The following is an 18,506-nucleotide window of genomic DNA, read 5'->3' as shown; positions in this document are numbered from 1 at the left end:
GTGCCCCATAATTTATTGCACTAAACCCAACAGTGCAGACAATTTTTCGCCGCACCGTGATGGCTGTGGAATGTGTGCATCCCCCTTTGCTGCATTTGCAGCTTAAGGGGAACAGTTACGTAGCAGTAAAAAACACAGCTCAACCTCTAATTTTTATTGTCCCCAACCACAAGTGTAAAGGACCGTTCTCATCGGTTAACCGATGAAGCTGACTGATGGTCTGATGTGCCTACACACCATCAGTTAAAAAAACAATCGAGTTCAACGCGGTGACGTAAAACACAACGACGTGCAGAGAAAAATGAAGTTCAATGCTTCCAAGCATGCGTTGACTTGATTCTGAGCATGCGCAGGTTTTTAACCGATGCTTTTGCATACTAACCATCGGTTTTGACCTATCGGTTAGGCGTCCATCGGTTCAATTTTAAAGCAAGTTCTAAAATTTTTGACCGAAGGATAACTGACAGATGGGGCCCACACACGATCGGTTTGGACCGATGAAAAGGTCCTTCAGTCCGTTTTCATCGGTTTGGACCGACCGTGTGTACGCAGCCTAAATGGAGTCGCAGGGCACTCTGAAGAGTGATCCATGGTGGATCAATTTCTAGAGGCAATTGACAGGTGGTGAAGAAGCGTTATATTGCCTCCTCACCACCTTTTTTTAACACCTAAAAACACATGCCACTGTGCTGTAGCCATGTGCATTGCATACAGTTGCAGCGCAGCCCCATTCAGGTGAATGGGTTGAGTTAAGCAAGCGCAGAACAATGTAATAACACCCATTTACACCTATGGGATCTGCAAAGGACCCTATTGGTGTGAATGGGTTCTTTTTTCAGTATTGATGTTCAGCAGGTAAAAGAGCGGGAAGGTTTTGTGAAGCTGACCTAGAATTATTATGAATTATGTGCCTCAGGGCAAGGTTTTGAAACATACAAGGTGGTCTGATTCATCCAAAATATGCTATTAGGAATTTCTGGTATGCATTTTTAATAAAGAAAGTTTACTTCAGTAGGCAGAGATTGTATGTTGTATTCTTCCCTCTGATTAGGTGTTTTTGCCTGTATAAAGAGCAGATCAGATGCAACTTAAAATGAAGCAGCCATCCCTGAGGCCTCGTACACACGACAGAGATTCTCGGCAGAATTCGCCGAGAAACTCGGTCAAAACCCGGATTCTGCCGAGAATCTCTGTCGTCTGTACAGTTTTGGCTCGATGGAGCCGCCGAGGAGCTCGACGAGAAAATAGAGAACATGTTCTCTATTTTCTCGTTGGCCGCGTTGTTCTATAGGAGAAGGCGGCCCGCCGAGCTCTTCGGCGGCTTCATCCCAAAACGAGACGAGGAACTCGACGTGCCAAGCACGTCGAGTTTCTCTGTCGTGTGTACGGGGCCTCAGACTGCTTCAAACTGTGGGCGTATTGTGCTAATTTTTGTAACAAAAATGTAGGAAAATTACACGTGGCTTTACTCTGCACTGTCCTTACTTGTATCACACGTACAAGTATGGACAAGTTCTTCAGATTGCTGTTCTCTTAGGTGAAAGTAAATCACAAGGTATATTTAAAATGATGTGCATGTGATTAGTGTATATCCACAAATAAAGGTCACTGTGTTGTGAGTCGTGACAGTCTTTCAGTGTCAGGACATTATAGCCAGAGACATCAGAGACATCCCATGGCTTGTTGATCAGTTTCAAGAGTATGATGAGAAATGAAAGACAACTGTTGGCATGAAACTACAACATACCGGATGTTTTCAACACCAAACTTGATATCGGTTGTCTTTTCTTACCCCCTCACTTGCTGATCAAGTATATCTGCTTCTTCGTTCACATGTGCAGCAGGTTTGTAAACCGCTCTGAAAAGCAGTCCACAGTGGATCATTTTACAGAGGTGGTTTAGAGTCAGTTGACTTGCATTTAGGAGGCGATATACCACCTTCTGAATTCCTGTTTTTTTTTTCTTTATCCCCAAGGGGGATTTTACATTGTTATCCAGCTGGACCCCACCACAACTGTGTACCATTGAATGGGGTTCATTTGGCAAGCAGCCTACCAACCACAACATGTTGTAAAAAAAAACCCAAAAAAACGAATTGCTGCACCACAAAGCCATACCTCCCAACATTCAATGGGAATGAGGGACACCTATCAGCAAAAGTATGCAGGCATAGGACACACCCCTTGCCACGCCCCTTAAAAGGAGAATTGTACAAAAATAAATAAGATTGGTTAAACCCACAAGTCCTTTTTTTTTACCACTACTATTCCTTTATATTGGCTTTTGGAATTTACAAATGCAGCAATTTACAAACCAGATGAAAGGTTTAGCGCTGGGAAACACGTTTTGATGTATATACAATTCACTTTTTATCTATTTATATAGATCAGACCAAAATGAGAGACAAATGAGGAGGAATGAGGGACAGAGGGACATTGCTCCAAATCAGGGACAGTTCCTCGAAATCAGGGACAGTTGGGAGCTATGACAAAGCAGCTGCAGCAATGTGTACAGACATATTGTGGCCCATGTTAATTTGCCAGTAGCTGGTAGGGGGCAGTAAAAAAAAAAAAGGCAGATCAAGTAGCTGTTTTTACCACCTGCCACACATGTGAACAAGGCCTATTTTTTGTCTTTTTTTTGTGTATCTGATGTCTGACTCCATTTCTTTCCTCTCTGTTCACATTATCTAGGTAAGCAGTGCAATTTGTTGTAACAATGCATTTTATTGCCACTTTACTGAATGACGTGTGTCCTCTGGTATGTGCTGTGAAAGGGCAGTGCAATTCATTCTTGCTCAATTTGCAATTTTTTCTTCGTTTTTAAATTAAATCTTCAGCTCAGAACACTTATTAGGTGACAACTCCTCATGCGTAAAATCCCCAGTGCTTTACTTTGCCCAGGGAGCAGCAGCTCCCACATACAGCCAGCAATACATGTGAATGGCTGTATGCGGCCATATGCCTTTAAACGCTGATTGCTTCTAAATTAGCATTTACCTGAGCATGAGAGGTATGCTGTATTTGTGGATAAACACCAGTGTAGAAGTTATCGGTGTTTACTCAAGTACAGCCCCATACAGCCGTTCTCTTACATTTCCGGCTGAATGCAGCACCTTCAGTTCCCATGTCATGGAAAAAGCACCAGGGATTTTACTCTTTGAAGATTTTTTAAGTTCTTAAAGGGGAGTTCCAGTCATTTTTAATGTTTATTAAAAGTCAGCAGCTACAAAAAGTGTAGCTGCTGGCTTTTAATAAACATATACTCACCTGCTCCACGTTCAAGCGACGCGCCGGCCGGGGTCTTCATTCTAAGTGTGGGCCCCCGGCCATGACAGCTTTCGGCTTCACGGCCGGGCACCCACTGCGCATTCGCGAGCTGCATCCGATTGGACAGGCGATCGCCTGGGACCTGTCACGTGTCCCAGCCGATCGCCTACAGGGAGGGGCTGCCAAAAGGCGATATGACCTAGCAGCCCCTCGGCGGAAGGAGGAAGTGGGAAAGGAAGTCCTGAAGCCCCCACTCCCACCCCCAAAAAAATGACATGCCAAATGTGGCATGTAAGGGGGCGAGGAGTGGATTAAGCGGAAGTTCCACTTTTGGGTGGAACTCCGCTTTAAATGTCCATATGCATGAGGCTTGGTGAATGTATTAAGACAAAGAAAACATATATATTATAGCCCTGTTTTTGAGAAAACAGGGAAGAACATGGTATGCCTCCAACATAAGACCCCTTTCACACTGAGGAGTTTTTCAGGCGATACAGCGCTTAAAATAGCGCTGCTATACAGCCTGAAAAACTCCTGCCCAGCAATCTCAATGTAAAAGCCGGAGGGCTTTTACACTGAGGCGATGCGCTGGGGGGAGAGAAAAAAATCTCCTGTCAGCAGCATCTTTGGAGCGGTGAGAGGAGCGGTATGTATACCGCTCCTTCCCATTTAAAACAATGGGAAACCGCGGCATTACCACCCGCAATGCGCCTCTGCAGAGGCGCATTACGGGCGGTATTAACCCTTTTATCGGCCGCTAGCGGGGGTTAATACCGCCCCACTAGCGGCCGAATTCGCTATTTTTAGCGGCGCTATACCGCCACCGCGGCTCCCGCCCCAATGTGAAAGGGGCCTTAGTCTAAGTTCACATCTATGTGGCTCTATGAGCCACGTTTGCGCAGGCACGGCAGCCCATTTAAAAGGGGCTTGTGAGCCCCTGTGCTTTATTCAGGAAAAAGGTTCCTGCACCTTTTTTTTTAAATGCAGCCGCAACCAAAATGTTAGGTTCTGACGGAGAGCAGTATGGTGCAGAACTGGGAGAGTCTCCATTGCATTGTGGGAAATGGTTTTATTTTTTTCCTGATTCAGACCTACTTAGTTATACACTGCAATGGAATAGAGAAGGAGGAGTGGATACATCCAGGACCTTTCTTTAAAAATATGTCCTACACAATATAAACATGTGTTTAAAATTGTATTTTTTTTTTAATATGTCAGGAGGTAATATTACATACAAACAGCGCTCACTGAAACTTTCTAGCCAACAGGGTCACAGTAATAATTTACACAGGGGACATGTTTTTAGGCCACTCACTTGAATGCTCAGGGAACAGTTGTAACACACCGCCGTCCGCCAGTAAAGTGAGTTCTGCTATTTGTTATATATTATCAGATCATTATGACAGAATGACTTTGACTTGACATTGCTGATTTCTACTAAACTAAACACTCTGAATGTAAGGGCCTGTGAATTACTTTTGTGAATTACTTTTTCGATGCATCTGTGATGCATTTACAATGCATTCAAATGGACCTGTCTGGAAGATTAAAAGCAAAGCACAAATCTCTCAAACTGATCTTAATTTATTGCACAAGTGAAGGTGTCCCAGCCCTAAATCCCTAAACCAGCACTACATACAACACACATTTTGGATAACACACAATTTTTGCTGAGTGTAAGAAGAGTTCATACTCATAAGCCTCATGCACACGATCTGATTTTCATTGGACAAAGCACGGGACCTTTGTCCGAAGGGCGTTGGCCGTGAACTTGTTTTGCATACAAACAGCAAAGAATTGTTGGCCAACAAACACAAAACTGCGTGGTGATCAGCTCTTTAGGACCACCCTTTGAGCAACTTCTGCTAATGTTGCGTTATGGTGAGCATAGCTTCTGAGCATGCGCGTTTGTACTTTAGAGTTTTTTCCGACGGGCTTGTGTACACACAATTGGAAAATCCAACAACACACATTTGTTGTTGCAAAATTTTAAAGCATGCTATCCCACATTTGTCTGCGGAAAATGCGACAACAACTGTCCGATGGAGAAAATGGTCAGATTTTCCAACAACAGCCTGTCATCACACTTTTCCTGTTGGAAAAATCCAGTCGTGTGTACGAGGCTTAAGGGCCACATGCAGTCCAGTGAGTTATTTTTCTGCATCAAAAAAGCATGGAAAGTAGGTTATAGGGTCTTTAATGGCATAGTTCACATCAGTGCTTGCAGTTCCATTGCGTTCCAGTTCCAGAAAAAAAAGTTCAACATGCTGCATTTTTCCTGCACTGGACTGTACTGGAACACTGTAAAAAGCATAAAAAATGCAATGGAATGCACCAGAAAAAGCACCACCAAAAATGCACTGGAACACACATGTCCCTTATTTAGGTTTAAGAAAAAAAGAGAGGGGGGATGCACTAGACTGCATCAAAAAACACACCAAAACCGCACTGGAACGCATTAAAAACGGGCATGCAGAAAAGCATCTGGAATGCATCCGTAGTGCGTTTCTATGGTGTGAACTGACCCTAAACACAATTAGGATGTTGACCTGTGGTAATATATTTGGATGTAAACTGTAAACATGAACTACAAACTAATTCTCCATTTCTAGCCATTGGGTTCCACCATAGGGTTCTTTAGCTATATGGAGATTTAGATGAGCCTCAATTCACTGTCTGCTAGACACAGATCATAATGTGCCAAAGGCACAAAAAATGTGTATTAATTAGAATATGGAATTATAATGAGTATGATGTTAAGTGCAAAAGTACTGAATGAGTTTTTTTTTTTTACTAATGCAGGCAGTTGCTTAAAAATAGCAGAGCTGGGGTATGAGGTAGTTACTCCCCATAAGAGAGAGTGAGCGAGAGATAATTGCAAAATGACGGGACTGACTACAGAATCATACTTGGGCCATACATGATTAATAATTTTTTAAATTTTTTGTTCAATCAGTGGATTTGAAAAAAAAAAGAGCCCATGTAAGGTGGATGGAGAAACCTTTCCTGCTGTGGTATTGTATTCTGACAGTGGGGAGCCCCTGCCATCAGAATACAATGATCAGTGTTGCCGGCTATAGCCAGCATCACTGATCAACTGGAAAAAAACCCACAACAGGCTGGTTGTATACAAGTCGATAAACCAGCCTGCCTATACAGGGATCAGAAATCAGCCGGTTCAGAAAATTTTGATTGATGTATGGGCCAGCAGCTGCACAAGTTAGTTAAAAGTGGGAGATAAGCAAAAAAACATGCAAACTGATACAAGTTTTATTTTTTTTGTTCCCCTTTTTTTATTTGTATTTTTTTTTTTAAACACCATTTTAGAAGAGGGATGGATGTACAAATGTCAGGGTGCCTTAAATCTATCCAGGGGCAAGTCTTTATGCATAAACCTCTTTAGATGTCTCTTTTTGGGAAGTGCAATAAAATAAAGACACAATATAATAATTTCTAACTAAAGTGATGTTTAATCACCTGCCCTGAAAATCATGATTATAAAATTAACAAACATGCTCACTTTGTAGAACTTTTTATTTTCCAGGTACAGTATTGGACATATATGAAATGGTCACTCAGTAAAACAAAAATAAGATTTTACATTGTTTCATATACATACTTCCAGATGCCGTCGGGCATTTAGGGTGGTTTCACACGGCCGGGATGTGGTTTGGCGCAGCACAGGCGCAGAGCAGTATACCTGCGGTTTAAGTGCATTTTTGGGCATTTTTGGTGCGTTTTCTAAAAGTGTGCCAAAATATTGGTGCGCTTTCAGAAAACGCAGGCCTGCAGCGTTAAGCCTCACTTAGACAAGTAGTACAGTTCCAATTTTGTATTCGACTTGTTAGTTGCCTTATTACTTTTATCTGTAGTGTATGGAGCCATGTGTTAGGAACCTGACCCTGGGGCATTAAAGTAACTCTGCCATTCATGTTGAAATAACAGCTGTACCTGTGAATAAGGAGGTAAATACTTGATGAAGAGGCATGCAGTGTTCTGACGTTTTCTCAGAAACTGACACTTCTGGGATGATCTCTCACATGTCCGCTGCTGTATTTAGTGGTTGTTCCCACCGCTCACTACAACATGACAGTACACAGCATTAACTAAACTGGAAGGAGGAACCACTGGGCGCAGCAGGGCACACAGGAGATTGACACTTTCAGAAGTGTCCCTTTCTGAAGAGACTATCAGATGATTTATTGCATCAAAGCATGGTTCATTCACTCTTGTGGTACTCTCTTGTTTAGTGCCCCTTTCACACCATAATGTGCTGCATTGGGCAGCCTTGCATAGGCCGGTTGGTTCTACGTGTTCAGTGCACTAAAAAACAGTTGGACACTACTTTTTTTCACCACAACATGTTACAATGTGCTAATGTGCTGTGGCACAGAAAGGTGAATGAAATGTAGATTTGACATTTTAATAAAGTTATACAATAAAAAGGTAAACAGTGCTATGCATTGTAAACAGTATATCTGCACTGTTTACTTCACAGTGCACACCAGCATCCATCTTCTTGCGCTGCTGGGGTAAACAAGTCCTCATAGGTACAACTGTTATTTTAACTCTTTCTACAGTTAGAAAAGCTTACCACCCTCTGAAAAGAGTTCTACGGTGGACTGCTTTTCAGAGGGTACTAAAGCAACTGCTGAGAGATGTTCAGGAGGCAGGGCTGGACTGGGACAATAATTTGGCCCTGGACTTCATCCAGACTGGCCCACTTTGACAGGTCTCTCCCGTGGCGGTCGGACAAATCCCGCACCCCCCCCGGCCACCCAAGCCCCCTCTCCCCCTTCACTAGCCACTAGCTGTTCTACTTTATTAGAGTAGAACGGCTGGTACTGGTATTCTTATAGGCAGTACCAGTGGGGAAGCTAGACATGATTTCACCCGGGGCAAGGAATCAGTTCAGTGCCCCCCCTTATGGGACAAAATTAGGCAGAAGTGAGAAACTCCCAGGCCTTAGCTGCTAAGTCAGCTGTCTGTCCCCTCCCCCCTGCTACTCTGTTCCCCCCAGGTGAGTGCTGCAGGGAGGGAGAGGAGGTGAGCAGTGCACTGCGGGAAGGAAGAGACAGAGGAGCGGAGGGGGGCAGCGGTCCGCTGTCACTGAAGCTGGCCCACTGAGCCATCGGCCCACCGGGAAACTCCCTGTAGTCCCAATGGCCAGTCCATCCCTGTCAGGAGGCAGTGCTTTTAATTGCTAAATATCAATCTTTGCAGGACTGTGCTGCATCTGCAAGCCAAGCGTTTGGCTCATGCCTGCGTTGCAGCCCCATTGACTTTAATGGGCAAATCTGACAGGAAGTGTTAAACTTTGCATTTCAATTTAAAGTTGCTGCAAGGCAAAGTATTGCAGCCACAACATGTGTACAGCCCTGTCAGGCTGTAATGTCTGAATTCCAGTTGCTGGCCAGGGGTTGGTGAAACCACATGTTTTTACCACCCTCCCAGCCCCAGTGTGAAAGAGCCACATTTTTTTGTAAAAGATATGCTTCAAAGTCTATCCGAATGCATTGTAAATGCATTACAGATGCATCCGAAAAGTCATTCATAGGCTCTTATATTCAGTGTTTAGTAGAAATCGGCAATGTTAAGTCCAGAATTTTTGGTAAAATGAAGGTTTTAGGCACCAGGAATATGTGGGAGGTAGCGCATGATCAATGTCATACATGTATGACTTGGGGTTTGTACTGTATATCTGGACAAAACTTGTTGCCAATAGCTTTGCATTGCAGTGTGGGTAGTTCCATCCCAGCCTGATTCAGACTATGCTGATGGTGTACTCGTGACAGTGAAACCTTGTGTCCTCCAGGCTGAGAATGACTCACAGGATAAACAGTCAAGTTGCTAGTAAACATGAACAGATTTAAGATGGTTGTCCTTGGCATAAGTAACTACACTCTTAGCAAGTAAATCCTGTCTCTATAGATACTGTTGAATAAAGGCAGAATTTTTACTTAATCAGTAATGAGTAATGAGAATGTAATTTCTATGGTAATATGCTTTGGAAATGGAAGTTTGGTCATGGCACTTTCATATAGTTACAGTAGACCAACTTGGACTAATGTAAGTATGTATATGACATATGCGTTGAATCCCCTGGAAGCTGGAAATCGTTGTAGTGGGCACTGTTACTACACCTGCTTCCAGGTCCCGTGTCTAGCAGCTGCACTGCTGCTCACTGAACACAGGAGGCTACTTGTTTGGCATGGGCACCATTCAAAGAACACTTTCTGTTTTCACAATGAATGCAAAGTGTTCTCTTATTGAACAACATGGAAATCATGTAAATGCTAAACTGAACCAATGTAACCATGTAAAAAGTTCCAATTACATAAACTTCAGGTTTAACATTGACACAAAGCTTATAATTATTACTCTGTCTTATGTTTTCAATAGACCATTCAAAACCCGATGGCCAATCACATCCCATTCCAGTTCAAGAGGAAGAGTCCCCTGACAATGCATTCTTTCCCAGCAGACGTACTGCTCTCCTGGAGGACATCCACAGCCAAGCTCAGGAGGGGCTCAAGTCCTTACAGAGAAAAGGTAAGGAAATCAACTCTACATGTGTAAAATGTCTTATACCCAGTCATAGGTCTGGTTCACACTGATGCGACAATCGCTCTGACTTTGGGGCACTTGTTGCATCAGAAGTCAGACCCCAGTCTGTGCAATGGAACCATTCTAATCGGTGCGTCTTGAGTCGCACAAACTTAGGAAAAAGGTTCCTGCACTACTTTTGGTACAACTTTGGTACGACTTGTATTGACCTCTGTTAAAGAAGTTGCATGCAAGTCGTGCCGAAGTCGGGGGCAGCATGAACCTGGGCTTAAAGTGTAACTGTGCCCAGATCATGCACACTAAAGGATATACTGTACAGTACATAGTCTGATCAAACAGTAAAAGCACTTTAAAACATGCCCTCATTCATCTGTAAAAAGGAAAAGATAAAACTGGCACTCAAGCCTAGTTCCAATTAAATACCACTATTCTTATAGTGCATAAGGCCTGCAATAGTTCTTCCCTAATGCACATGAAATAAACTGACAAAAAATGCACTGTTTGAAAGCCCTGCTAATTACCCAACTGGTTACAGGTAAACCTGTGGAACCAGCATCTGTTGTAAGGTGCAAAGATGCAATGCTGCCAGATGACCAGAAAGGGAAGATAGAGAATATAGATAAATAGTTTATTGTCATTGCAATATAAAACTTGGGGAAGCTTTGAGATCATGTAGATAAACAAAAAGATAGAGAAATTCAGCGCAAAAAGATCATAGTGAGTGAGTAACTTGTATAGCGCTACAAATGCGAACTAAATCGCCTCAAGGTGCTGTGCAGTAAGTATATGTAACTACTTATTAAAACATTTGTAAATGCACTCACAAACATGGTGAAGGAGAGCATGTAGTGTGGTATACTGGCAGCTGATGTTACAACAGGCCTGCTCCAGGGCTCAGGAGTGTTGGGGAAGCCTAGCTGGGCTGGATAGGATCCACGCTGCATCTCTGCAATAGCCCTGATTACTCTGTACATAAGAAGGAAAAGCCACCACTGTCAGTGCCTACACAGCACACCCCCTGGATACCGTCACACGCCTAAGGTGCCGTGATGTCGGTATGGAGAGACTCACATTTCTGGGGGAATGATGAATGGGGGATGGGGGATTGCCCCAGAAATATATGTTTCTCTATACTAGCATCACGGCACCCCCAGCGTGTGACTCCATCCAGGAGGTGTGAAGGCACTGACAGCGGTGGCTTTTCCTTCTTGGGCACAAAGTCATCGGAGCTATCCCAAAGCTGCAGCGTGTGTCCTATCCAGCCTGATCATTTTGCACTGGATTTCTCTGCCTCATTCATTTGTGTACAAATAGCGAGAGGTGCAATCAGCGCAAAAATATAAATATGTGTAAAATGAATAAATCCCCTCCCCAAATAAATGCAAGCTGAACACTTAAGGAAAATCACAAAATCCAGAAAAATACATATTATAAAAGGTTAGTGCAGCGCATTAAAATTCAAATGATGCAATAAGAGTGAGAAAAAACCCAGCGAAAAAAACCTGGGCCAAAAAGTCAATCCAAATCAAAATTAAACGTGAATAAAAGTCCAAGAAAATGTGTGACGAACAAATTCCAGAATCCGCTGAAAATATTTCTCTAACATGGAACTTAGACTCACAGAAGATTGTGTTCCTTGATTTGGAGATCTATAAAGAAGGAGACTGTTTTAAGACCCGTAATTATTTTAAACCTTCTGACAGAAACGGGTACATCCCGTTGGACAGTTGCCACCATAAAAATTGGCTGTGTAATATACCCAGGGGACAGTTTATACGTCTTTTTTCCTCTGTTTTCACCTGGTGGTCCGCCCAGCAACTCACCTTCTGTATTACAATGCCCCCACTCTGGATGAAGTTGCACAGAGCCAATCAGTGGCATTTCCTCACAGGGGAGATCTACACAGATAATCAGTGCAGCCCCAACAGTGCCCATCAGTGCTGCCTTTCAGTGCGCAGCAGTGCCGTCCATCAATTCCGCCTATCAGTGCTTATCAGTGCAGCATATTAGTCCCGCATCATCAGTGCAGCCTATCAGTGCTCATCAGTTCTGCCTGTTCAGCGCACATCAGTGAAGGAGAAAAATTACTTATTTACAACATTCTATAACAGAAACAAAGAAAAAATGTTTTTTTCCAAAATTTGGGGTATTTTTTAGGAAAAAAAACCCAGTGGTGATTAAATGACACCAAACCAAGGCTCTATCTGTCTTTAAAAAAAATGCTAAAAATTTTGTTTGGCTATAGCATTGCATGACCGCGCAATTGTCATTCACTGAAAGCTGAAAATTGGCCTGAGCAGGAAGAGGGTAAACGTGCCCTGTATTGAAGCGGTTAAGGCAGGTGCATCCTCCACCAGTATGGTAGTCACCTTGATAAGTCAAGATACAGCCGGATTCTTTGTAGTAATGGACCATTCCTGAACAAAATTCTCACAAAATGGGTACAAAGCCAACAGGGACTTAGGAGTAGCAGACAATTTATCAGGCTGTGTCTAATCTCTGGAGATACAGTTGGAAAAGCAAAGCAAGAGTAAAGGGAAAGTCTCTGTGGTCTCAGTAGTCTTAAATTACCCAAAATGAAAGACTGGACTGGTAAATCTCACCCCTGTCTTGCCCCGACCTGGCCAGCTCTATCTACAACAGTTCACTTTCATCCTCACTGGACTCTCTTGCGCCTCTCACCACACAAAGTGTCAGGCTTATTTAAGCCTTGGCAAACGGATAACACCAGAAACCTTAGCCGAGCACTGGAGCGAGTGTGGCGTAAAAACTAACTCCCAGCATGTATTCATCCAATATAAATCTGCCTTCTTAAAATACAATTTCTCCCTCCATGCTGCCAAACAAACCTACTTTGTCACCCTCATTAATATTCTATCCTCCAGTCCTCATTGTCTTTCAACTTTCAACTCTCTACTTTCTCTACCACCATCTCCACCCAGTAACTCGCTCACTGCTCACGAGATTGCCAATTACTTCAAAAACAAGATTGATGCAATTTGTGGGGACATCTCCACTGCACAGACATCTATCCCACCTAACATACCCTGTACTAATCCACTCTCAACTCAACCCTCTTTTGACCTTGAAACTAGAGAAGAGGTCACCAACGTTTTCTCAGAAGCCCCACCTTACAACCTGTTCCCTGGACCCTTTCCCTCACATCTATTATAGTCACCCTCTTCTTCTATCTTATGCTCCCTCACTCTCATATTCAATCTCTCCCTCTCTACTGGCACTTTCCCCTCCCCTCTAAAACATGCCCTGATCACCCCTATACTTAAAAATCCCTCACTGGATCCCACCAACCTGAACAACTTAAGACCCATCTCCTTGCTCCTATTTGCGTCAAAACTTTTAGAACGCTTAGTCTACAACCATCTAAGCTCCTACCTCACTGACAACAACCTTCTTGACCCCTTACAGTCTGGCTTCCACTTGCTACTCCCCTACTGAAACTCACTAATGACCTACTAACTGCTAAAACCAATGGCCACTACTCCATACTCATACTACTTGACCTCTCTGCAGCCTTGGATACTCTTGACCATCCCCTCCTCCTCAAAAAAACTCCACTCTCATGTCCTTCAAGACTCTGCTCTCTCTTGGCTCTCCTCCTACCTATAACAGCGCTCCTTCAGTGTGACCTGTAACTATTTTCTCCTCTCCATTGCCCCTTTCTGTAGGGGTACCTCAAGGTTCTTTCTTTGGACACCTCCCTTGGTCTGTTAATAAACTCCTGTGGCTTCCAATACCACCTCCATGCTGATGACACACAAATCTTTCTATCTACTCCTCACCTCACTTTTCTCTCGCATTACTAACTTACTGACTGACATATCAGCATGGATGTCACACCACTTCCTCAAACTCAATCTTTCTAAAACTGAGCTCATAATTCTTCCTCCAGCCCATGCCCCTCTCCCTGACTTCTCCATCAAGATCAATAATACACCCATCAGTCCCTCCCCTCATGCCAAGGTACTAGGTGTAATCCTAGATTCTGACCTTTCAGCCCCAAATCCAATCACTGTCCAAATCGTCCAGACTTCACTTCCGAAACATCCCGAAAATATGCTCCTTTCTAACCGTCAAGACCACTAAGCAACTTATTCACTCCCTTGTTATCTTTCGCCTTGACTGTTGTAACTACCTCCTCATTGGCCTACCTCTCTGCAAGCTATCCCCTCTTGAGTCTATCATAAATGCCGTTGCCAAACGTATCCACCGTACCAACCGTTCAGTGTCCTCCACTCCTCTCTGCCTATCTCTCCACTGGCTTCCCATTGCCTAAAGAATAAAATTCAAAACATTAACAAGAACATACAAAGCCATTCACAATTCTGCCCCGAGCTACATCACTAATCTTGTCTCCAAATATCACCCAAACCATCCTCTCCATTCCTCCCAAGACCTTCTGCTCTCTAGCTCTCTTGTCTCCTCCTCCCATACGCATCTCCAGGACTTCTCCAGAGTCTCCCCCATCCTCTGTAATGCACTACCCCAATCTTTCCGGCTATCTCCTACTCTGTCCACTTTTAGGCAATCCCTGAAAACTCATCTCTTCAGGGTGACCTATCCTGCCTCCAGCTAACAATTAAATCTTCTACTCCCCTCATCAGTTCATCCCTCACTGTCCCTACCTTTTGTTTCACCAGCCCATCCCTTTTAGATTGTAAGCTCGCAAGAGCAGGGCTTCTCTAACCCTCTTGTTTTGAATTGTGCTGTTGGTGTGTTGGTGCTGTATAATAATAATAATAATGGCACAAGAGCGTGTTTATGGTCTCTGCGATCAGTGCTCAGTTTCACAGTGTTAACCCTGTCTTCATCAAAGCTGGTGGGAAACAGGAAATAATGGTGCTTCAGGCTCCAACAATAAAAAAAAAGTTACTGACGCTCAGCCCGACCAGCCTAGGTGGCAGACGACTGGAGTGGATTGCTTTGAAATGGAGGGGCAGCAATGAAAAAGTGCTAGTAATAGAATAGGTTAGTCTTTACAATGGCAAAGCTAAGGTGCTCAAGAAAAGATGTCCATCCTCCTATGACACTATAATAGAAAAAGCTGGTAGTAATAAGGGTTTTTCGGGGCTGGCCTATGCTTTTCTGTTTGGCAGTGTATAGTCCTATTGTATGCGGCAGTATAACCTAAGGTTTAAGCCTTCCTGCATCTCTTAATAGACAAGAAATTTATTTTTACAAGATATGATATCACAGTTACATACTTAATAGATATGTTTAAATATAGTTGTTAGATATGTTTAGATATGCAATTATTTATTTTCACTGTGTTTTGATATAATTTTTTTGTTTTTTGTTTTTTCTTTACTTCAGAAAAACATCCATTTGAAGAGGAAAACAAGATCTCTGAGGTAAGCAACAATGTGTATATGATTCTTTTGATGGACTGTTGTGTAGAAATTGCAAATAAGGTTTGTCAAAAAAATCTTCTGAAGGGTTAAAGCATTTATGGGGAAATTAATTCCACTGAAGTTTAATATGTTGTTAAAGAAGGAAATCACAGCAAATTAGTGTTGACTTTTGGGATGTCGAAGGATAGGTTACAAAATCTCTGTTGACTAAGCAGAGGTATTGAAACCTCAGTGGGGATCTAGCTTGTCATGCAGTTTTCTATAGATGTGCACAATGAGGGTAGAGGTGGGGGAGCGTTCCTAGTGGAACAGTCAGAAATCCTGCTCTGCATAGTTTTGCAGCATACTTAAAAAATGACCAAATGTGGGCCTATTCATGAATGTGGTAACATTGGGAGTGGACATAAATGTCTGTATAGCTCTATTATAACTTTAGTGCAGCTTTAGAATGTTTTTTCCTGTGACAAATATCTATCTTATAGTACAGGGCTTGTGACTTGGCTTTGACAGCAGAGCTGAAGAGAGAAGCTGCAATAGGCAAAAGGGGAGCAAAAACACAAACTGGGCGAGTAGTCAAACGAAAGAAGCAAGGTGAGAAAGGGCCACAGTGGAGGTTGTTGGATTGACTACACGTGAGGAAAGGTAACATTTGAGAAGGAAATCTGAGAAGGGGGAAGTGGAATATTGAGGAAGACAGCATATATCAAAGTCGAGCATGAATTCTGAGGGTGATCAGATGAATATGTGCAAAGATCTTCCGTGAACACTAGTATACAGGTTAAAAAAAAAATGTCAGTGGAGACTTAAAAGAGAAGTTTGGTAAATAAAAAACAAAACAAAAAAAACCCTACATACTCACCTAAGTGGATGTAGCACCAGTACGAGACTGCATCTGTCCCCCACCATCTCTGAGAATAGAGAGATCATGGACGGCTGATCATTCGGTTCTCGGTCTTCAGTGAGCCAGTGAGTGCAGGCACAGACTCTCTGCTTTGCCCCTCCAGCAATCACTGGTGCGCTGGGCTGTGGAAGGGGCAGAGGTGGCTAGCTCAGGCTCTCAGCGGCTTGCTGAGAGGCTGAGACAGCTGTTGGTCAGGAATCTGGGATTACTCCTGCGACCCAAAAGAGAGGTAGGGCTAAGGCTCTTTTGGTCCTACTTCTCCTTTGGGTAACAGGAGTTCATTTAACGGACTACGTTAAGTGAATCTATATATTTTACATTTCATTAAATGTGATATGATGTCTTTTTTTTTTTGTTCATTTCTCGTGATGATGCTGAGCAGACTTCCTTTCTTAGTGTGTTCCTAGTGCACGCCCTATTCATTGATGTATATACACTGTTCTGTCTTGACCCACAGCCCTTAACTGAAGTCATTGAGGATGCTTTCCGTACTCGCTCTCTTTCCTGCTCGACAGAAAATACAGATGATGCAATGTCCGTTCGTTCAGAGCTAATCCAGCGAAAAGGTAATAAGACCAGTAAACATGTCGACTATAAGAATACTACCAACTGTAGATGACTAGTGAAAGTGTTTGTCAGGCAGATAAAAGACACAGTGAAAACCTTCCAAAGTAAGCCTAATATTACACCCTCCAGCTTTAGTAAATCAACCCCGCAGTGAAAACCTGACAACTATTTTTACTTTTTTCAGCCACTCTTATCATTAAGGACCAATTACATACCCCTTAGCTTGAAAGGTGATACAGCTTTCCAAAAGTTTCCTGTAATAAAAGCCTGCCTCCACTCAATTAGATATTTTTTTTTTTTTTTTAAGTCCTTTTTATTATTTTTGTGCTGTGGAGCAGCACTCCTGCCTTTCTCGTCTATCTGAGAATGACAATACACTCCACATATTTGCAGATGTGCTGAATGGATCTGCCCAGCTTTTAGAACTTCAGCACATTTGTACACGTGGGTTTTCCATGCGCATGTGTGACGACACTGGTCCCGAATAGCTTTGTTAAATAGATTTGTGCACGTGCCAGACTTTCAAATATGGTGTTTTTTGTTGCGTCTCTGGATGGGGAACAGCAATAAAACCTCCACATGGTAAGATGTATGAACAGAGGACCCGGTGGCAGCTTTGCATATCTGGGAAAGAGCCTGAAATGGTGGATCAAGAAGCTGTTTCTCCTTTACGGGGGCCAGAAGGAATGACCAAAAAAGGGGGTCCGTTTTTCTACTAGAAGCAATAAATGCAAGATAGACAGGAACATAAAAGAGGAAGTAAACACTGATAGGTTTTACTTCCACGTTATTTCCCTGCAAAAGGTAAAGTATAATGGGATACTATGCATTGCATGGTAGCCCATTATGTGTCACTTACCCGAAACCAAAGCCTGCGATGTAACCACTGTCCCCTCTGACCCGAAGCATCCATCTTCTCCCCTCCGGGGGCCGCAAACTCTGGCTCTGTGACTGGATGAAGTCGCGTGACATCACTCCCACGCATTTGTATGCGGGAGCTGCCAGTCACTGCATGATTCCTTTAGAAACGGCATGGTCATGCCCTTTCCTAAGTGCGCATGCGCCGATTAGATCGGCACACTCGTACATTGTAAATATCTCTTAAACCGTGCAGGTTTAAGAGATATGTCCAGCACCTAGAGGTAAGCCTTAACCACTCTGGCGGTATTCCCGAGTCTGGCTCGGGGTGGAAATCCAATACCATAAGCGGTATCCCCGAGCCACACTCGGGATTGCATCGCAGTGTTCAGACGGAGTTTACTTACCTTGTCCCCTGGATCCTCGCTCGATTCACACAGTGCCGAGTGCCGCCGAGCTCCGTTCCCTGCGACGTTACGACGCACAGGGGCGGAGATCAGCGCCAAATAAAAAAAAATAAAAACATACAGTATACTGTAATCTTATAGATTACAGTACTGTATGACATAAATACACACCCCCCTTTGTCCCTAGTGGTCTGCCCAGTGTCATGCATGCACTTTTATATAATAAAGACTGTTCTTTCTGCCTGGAAACTGTAGATTGTCCATAGCAACCAAAAGTGTCCCTTTATGTCAAAAGTGGTTTTAGACCAGCTAAAAAACAGCGATAATAAATTAGAATCACTTGCAGAACTGAGCGATAGTGATTTGTGGGGAAATTCGTCATCAAACACTGAAAGTAATAATTTTTATTAATATTATATTATTTGTTATAATTATTTATATTTATTTATTATAATTTATGATTTTGTGTTTCAAATTTTATTATACCCGGGATGTCTACTAGACTCTTGTTTGGACAGATTTAAGCGAGTTATTCCTAAGAATTGCAGGCCTTCAATATAAAATGCCA

At 43.0% G+C, this 18,506-nt stretch overlaps 1 protein-coding gene across 1 annotated transcript in view; it reads left to right on the top strand.

Moving 5' to 3' along the window:
* The window catches only part of KIAA1522 (KIAA1522 ortholog), a 53,371-nt gene that overhangs the window by 24,030 nt on the left and 10,835 nt on the right, over positions 1-18,506 (top strand). Inside the window, exons 2-4 of the mRNA XM_040337022.1 lie at positions 9,672-9,821; positions 15,168-15,205; positions 16,564-16,672. Coding sequence (XP_040192956.1) covers positions 9,672-9,821; positions 15,168-15,205; positions 16,564-16,672 — 297 coding nt within the window. The remainder of the gene's footprint in view (positions 1-9,671; positions 9,822-15,167; positions 15,206-16,563; positions 16,673-18,506) is intronic.

The sequence above is a fragment of the Rana temporaria genome, chromosome 2 (genome assembly GCF_905171775.1).
Source record: "Rana temporaria chromosome 2, aRanTem1.1, whole genome shotgun sequence".
NCBI lineage: Eukaryota > Metazoa > Chordata > Amphibia > Anura > Ranidae > Rana > Rana temporaria.
The sequence above is the reverse complement of the archived record's forward strand: the minus strand, read 5'-3'. Positions and strand labels throughout refer to the sequence as shown.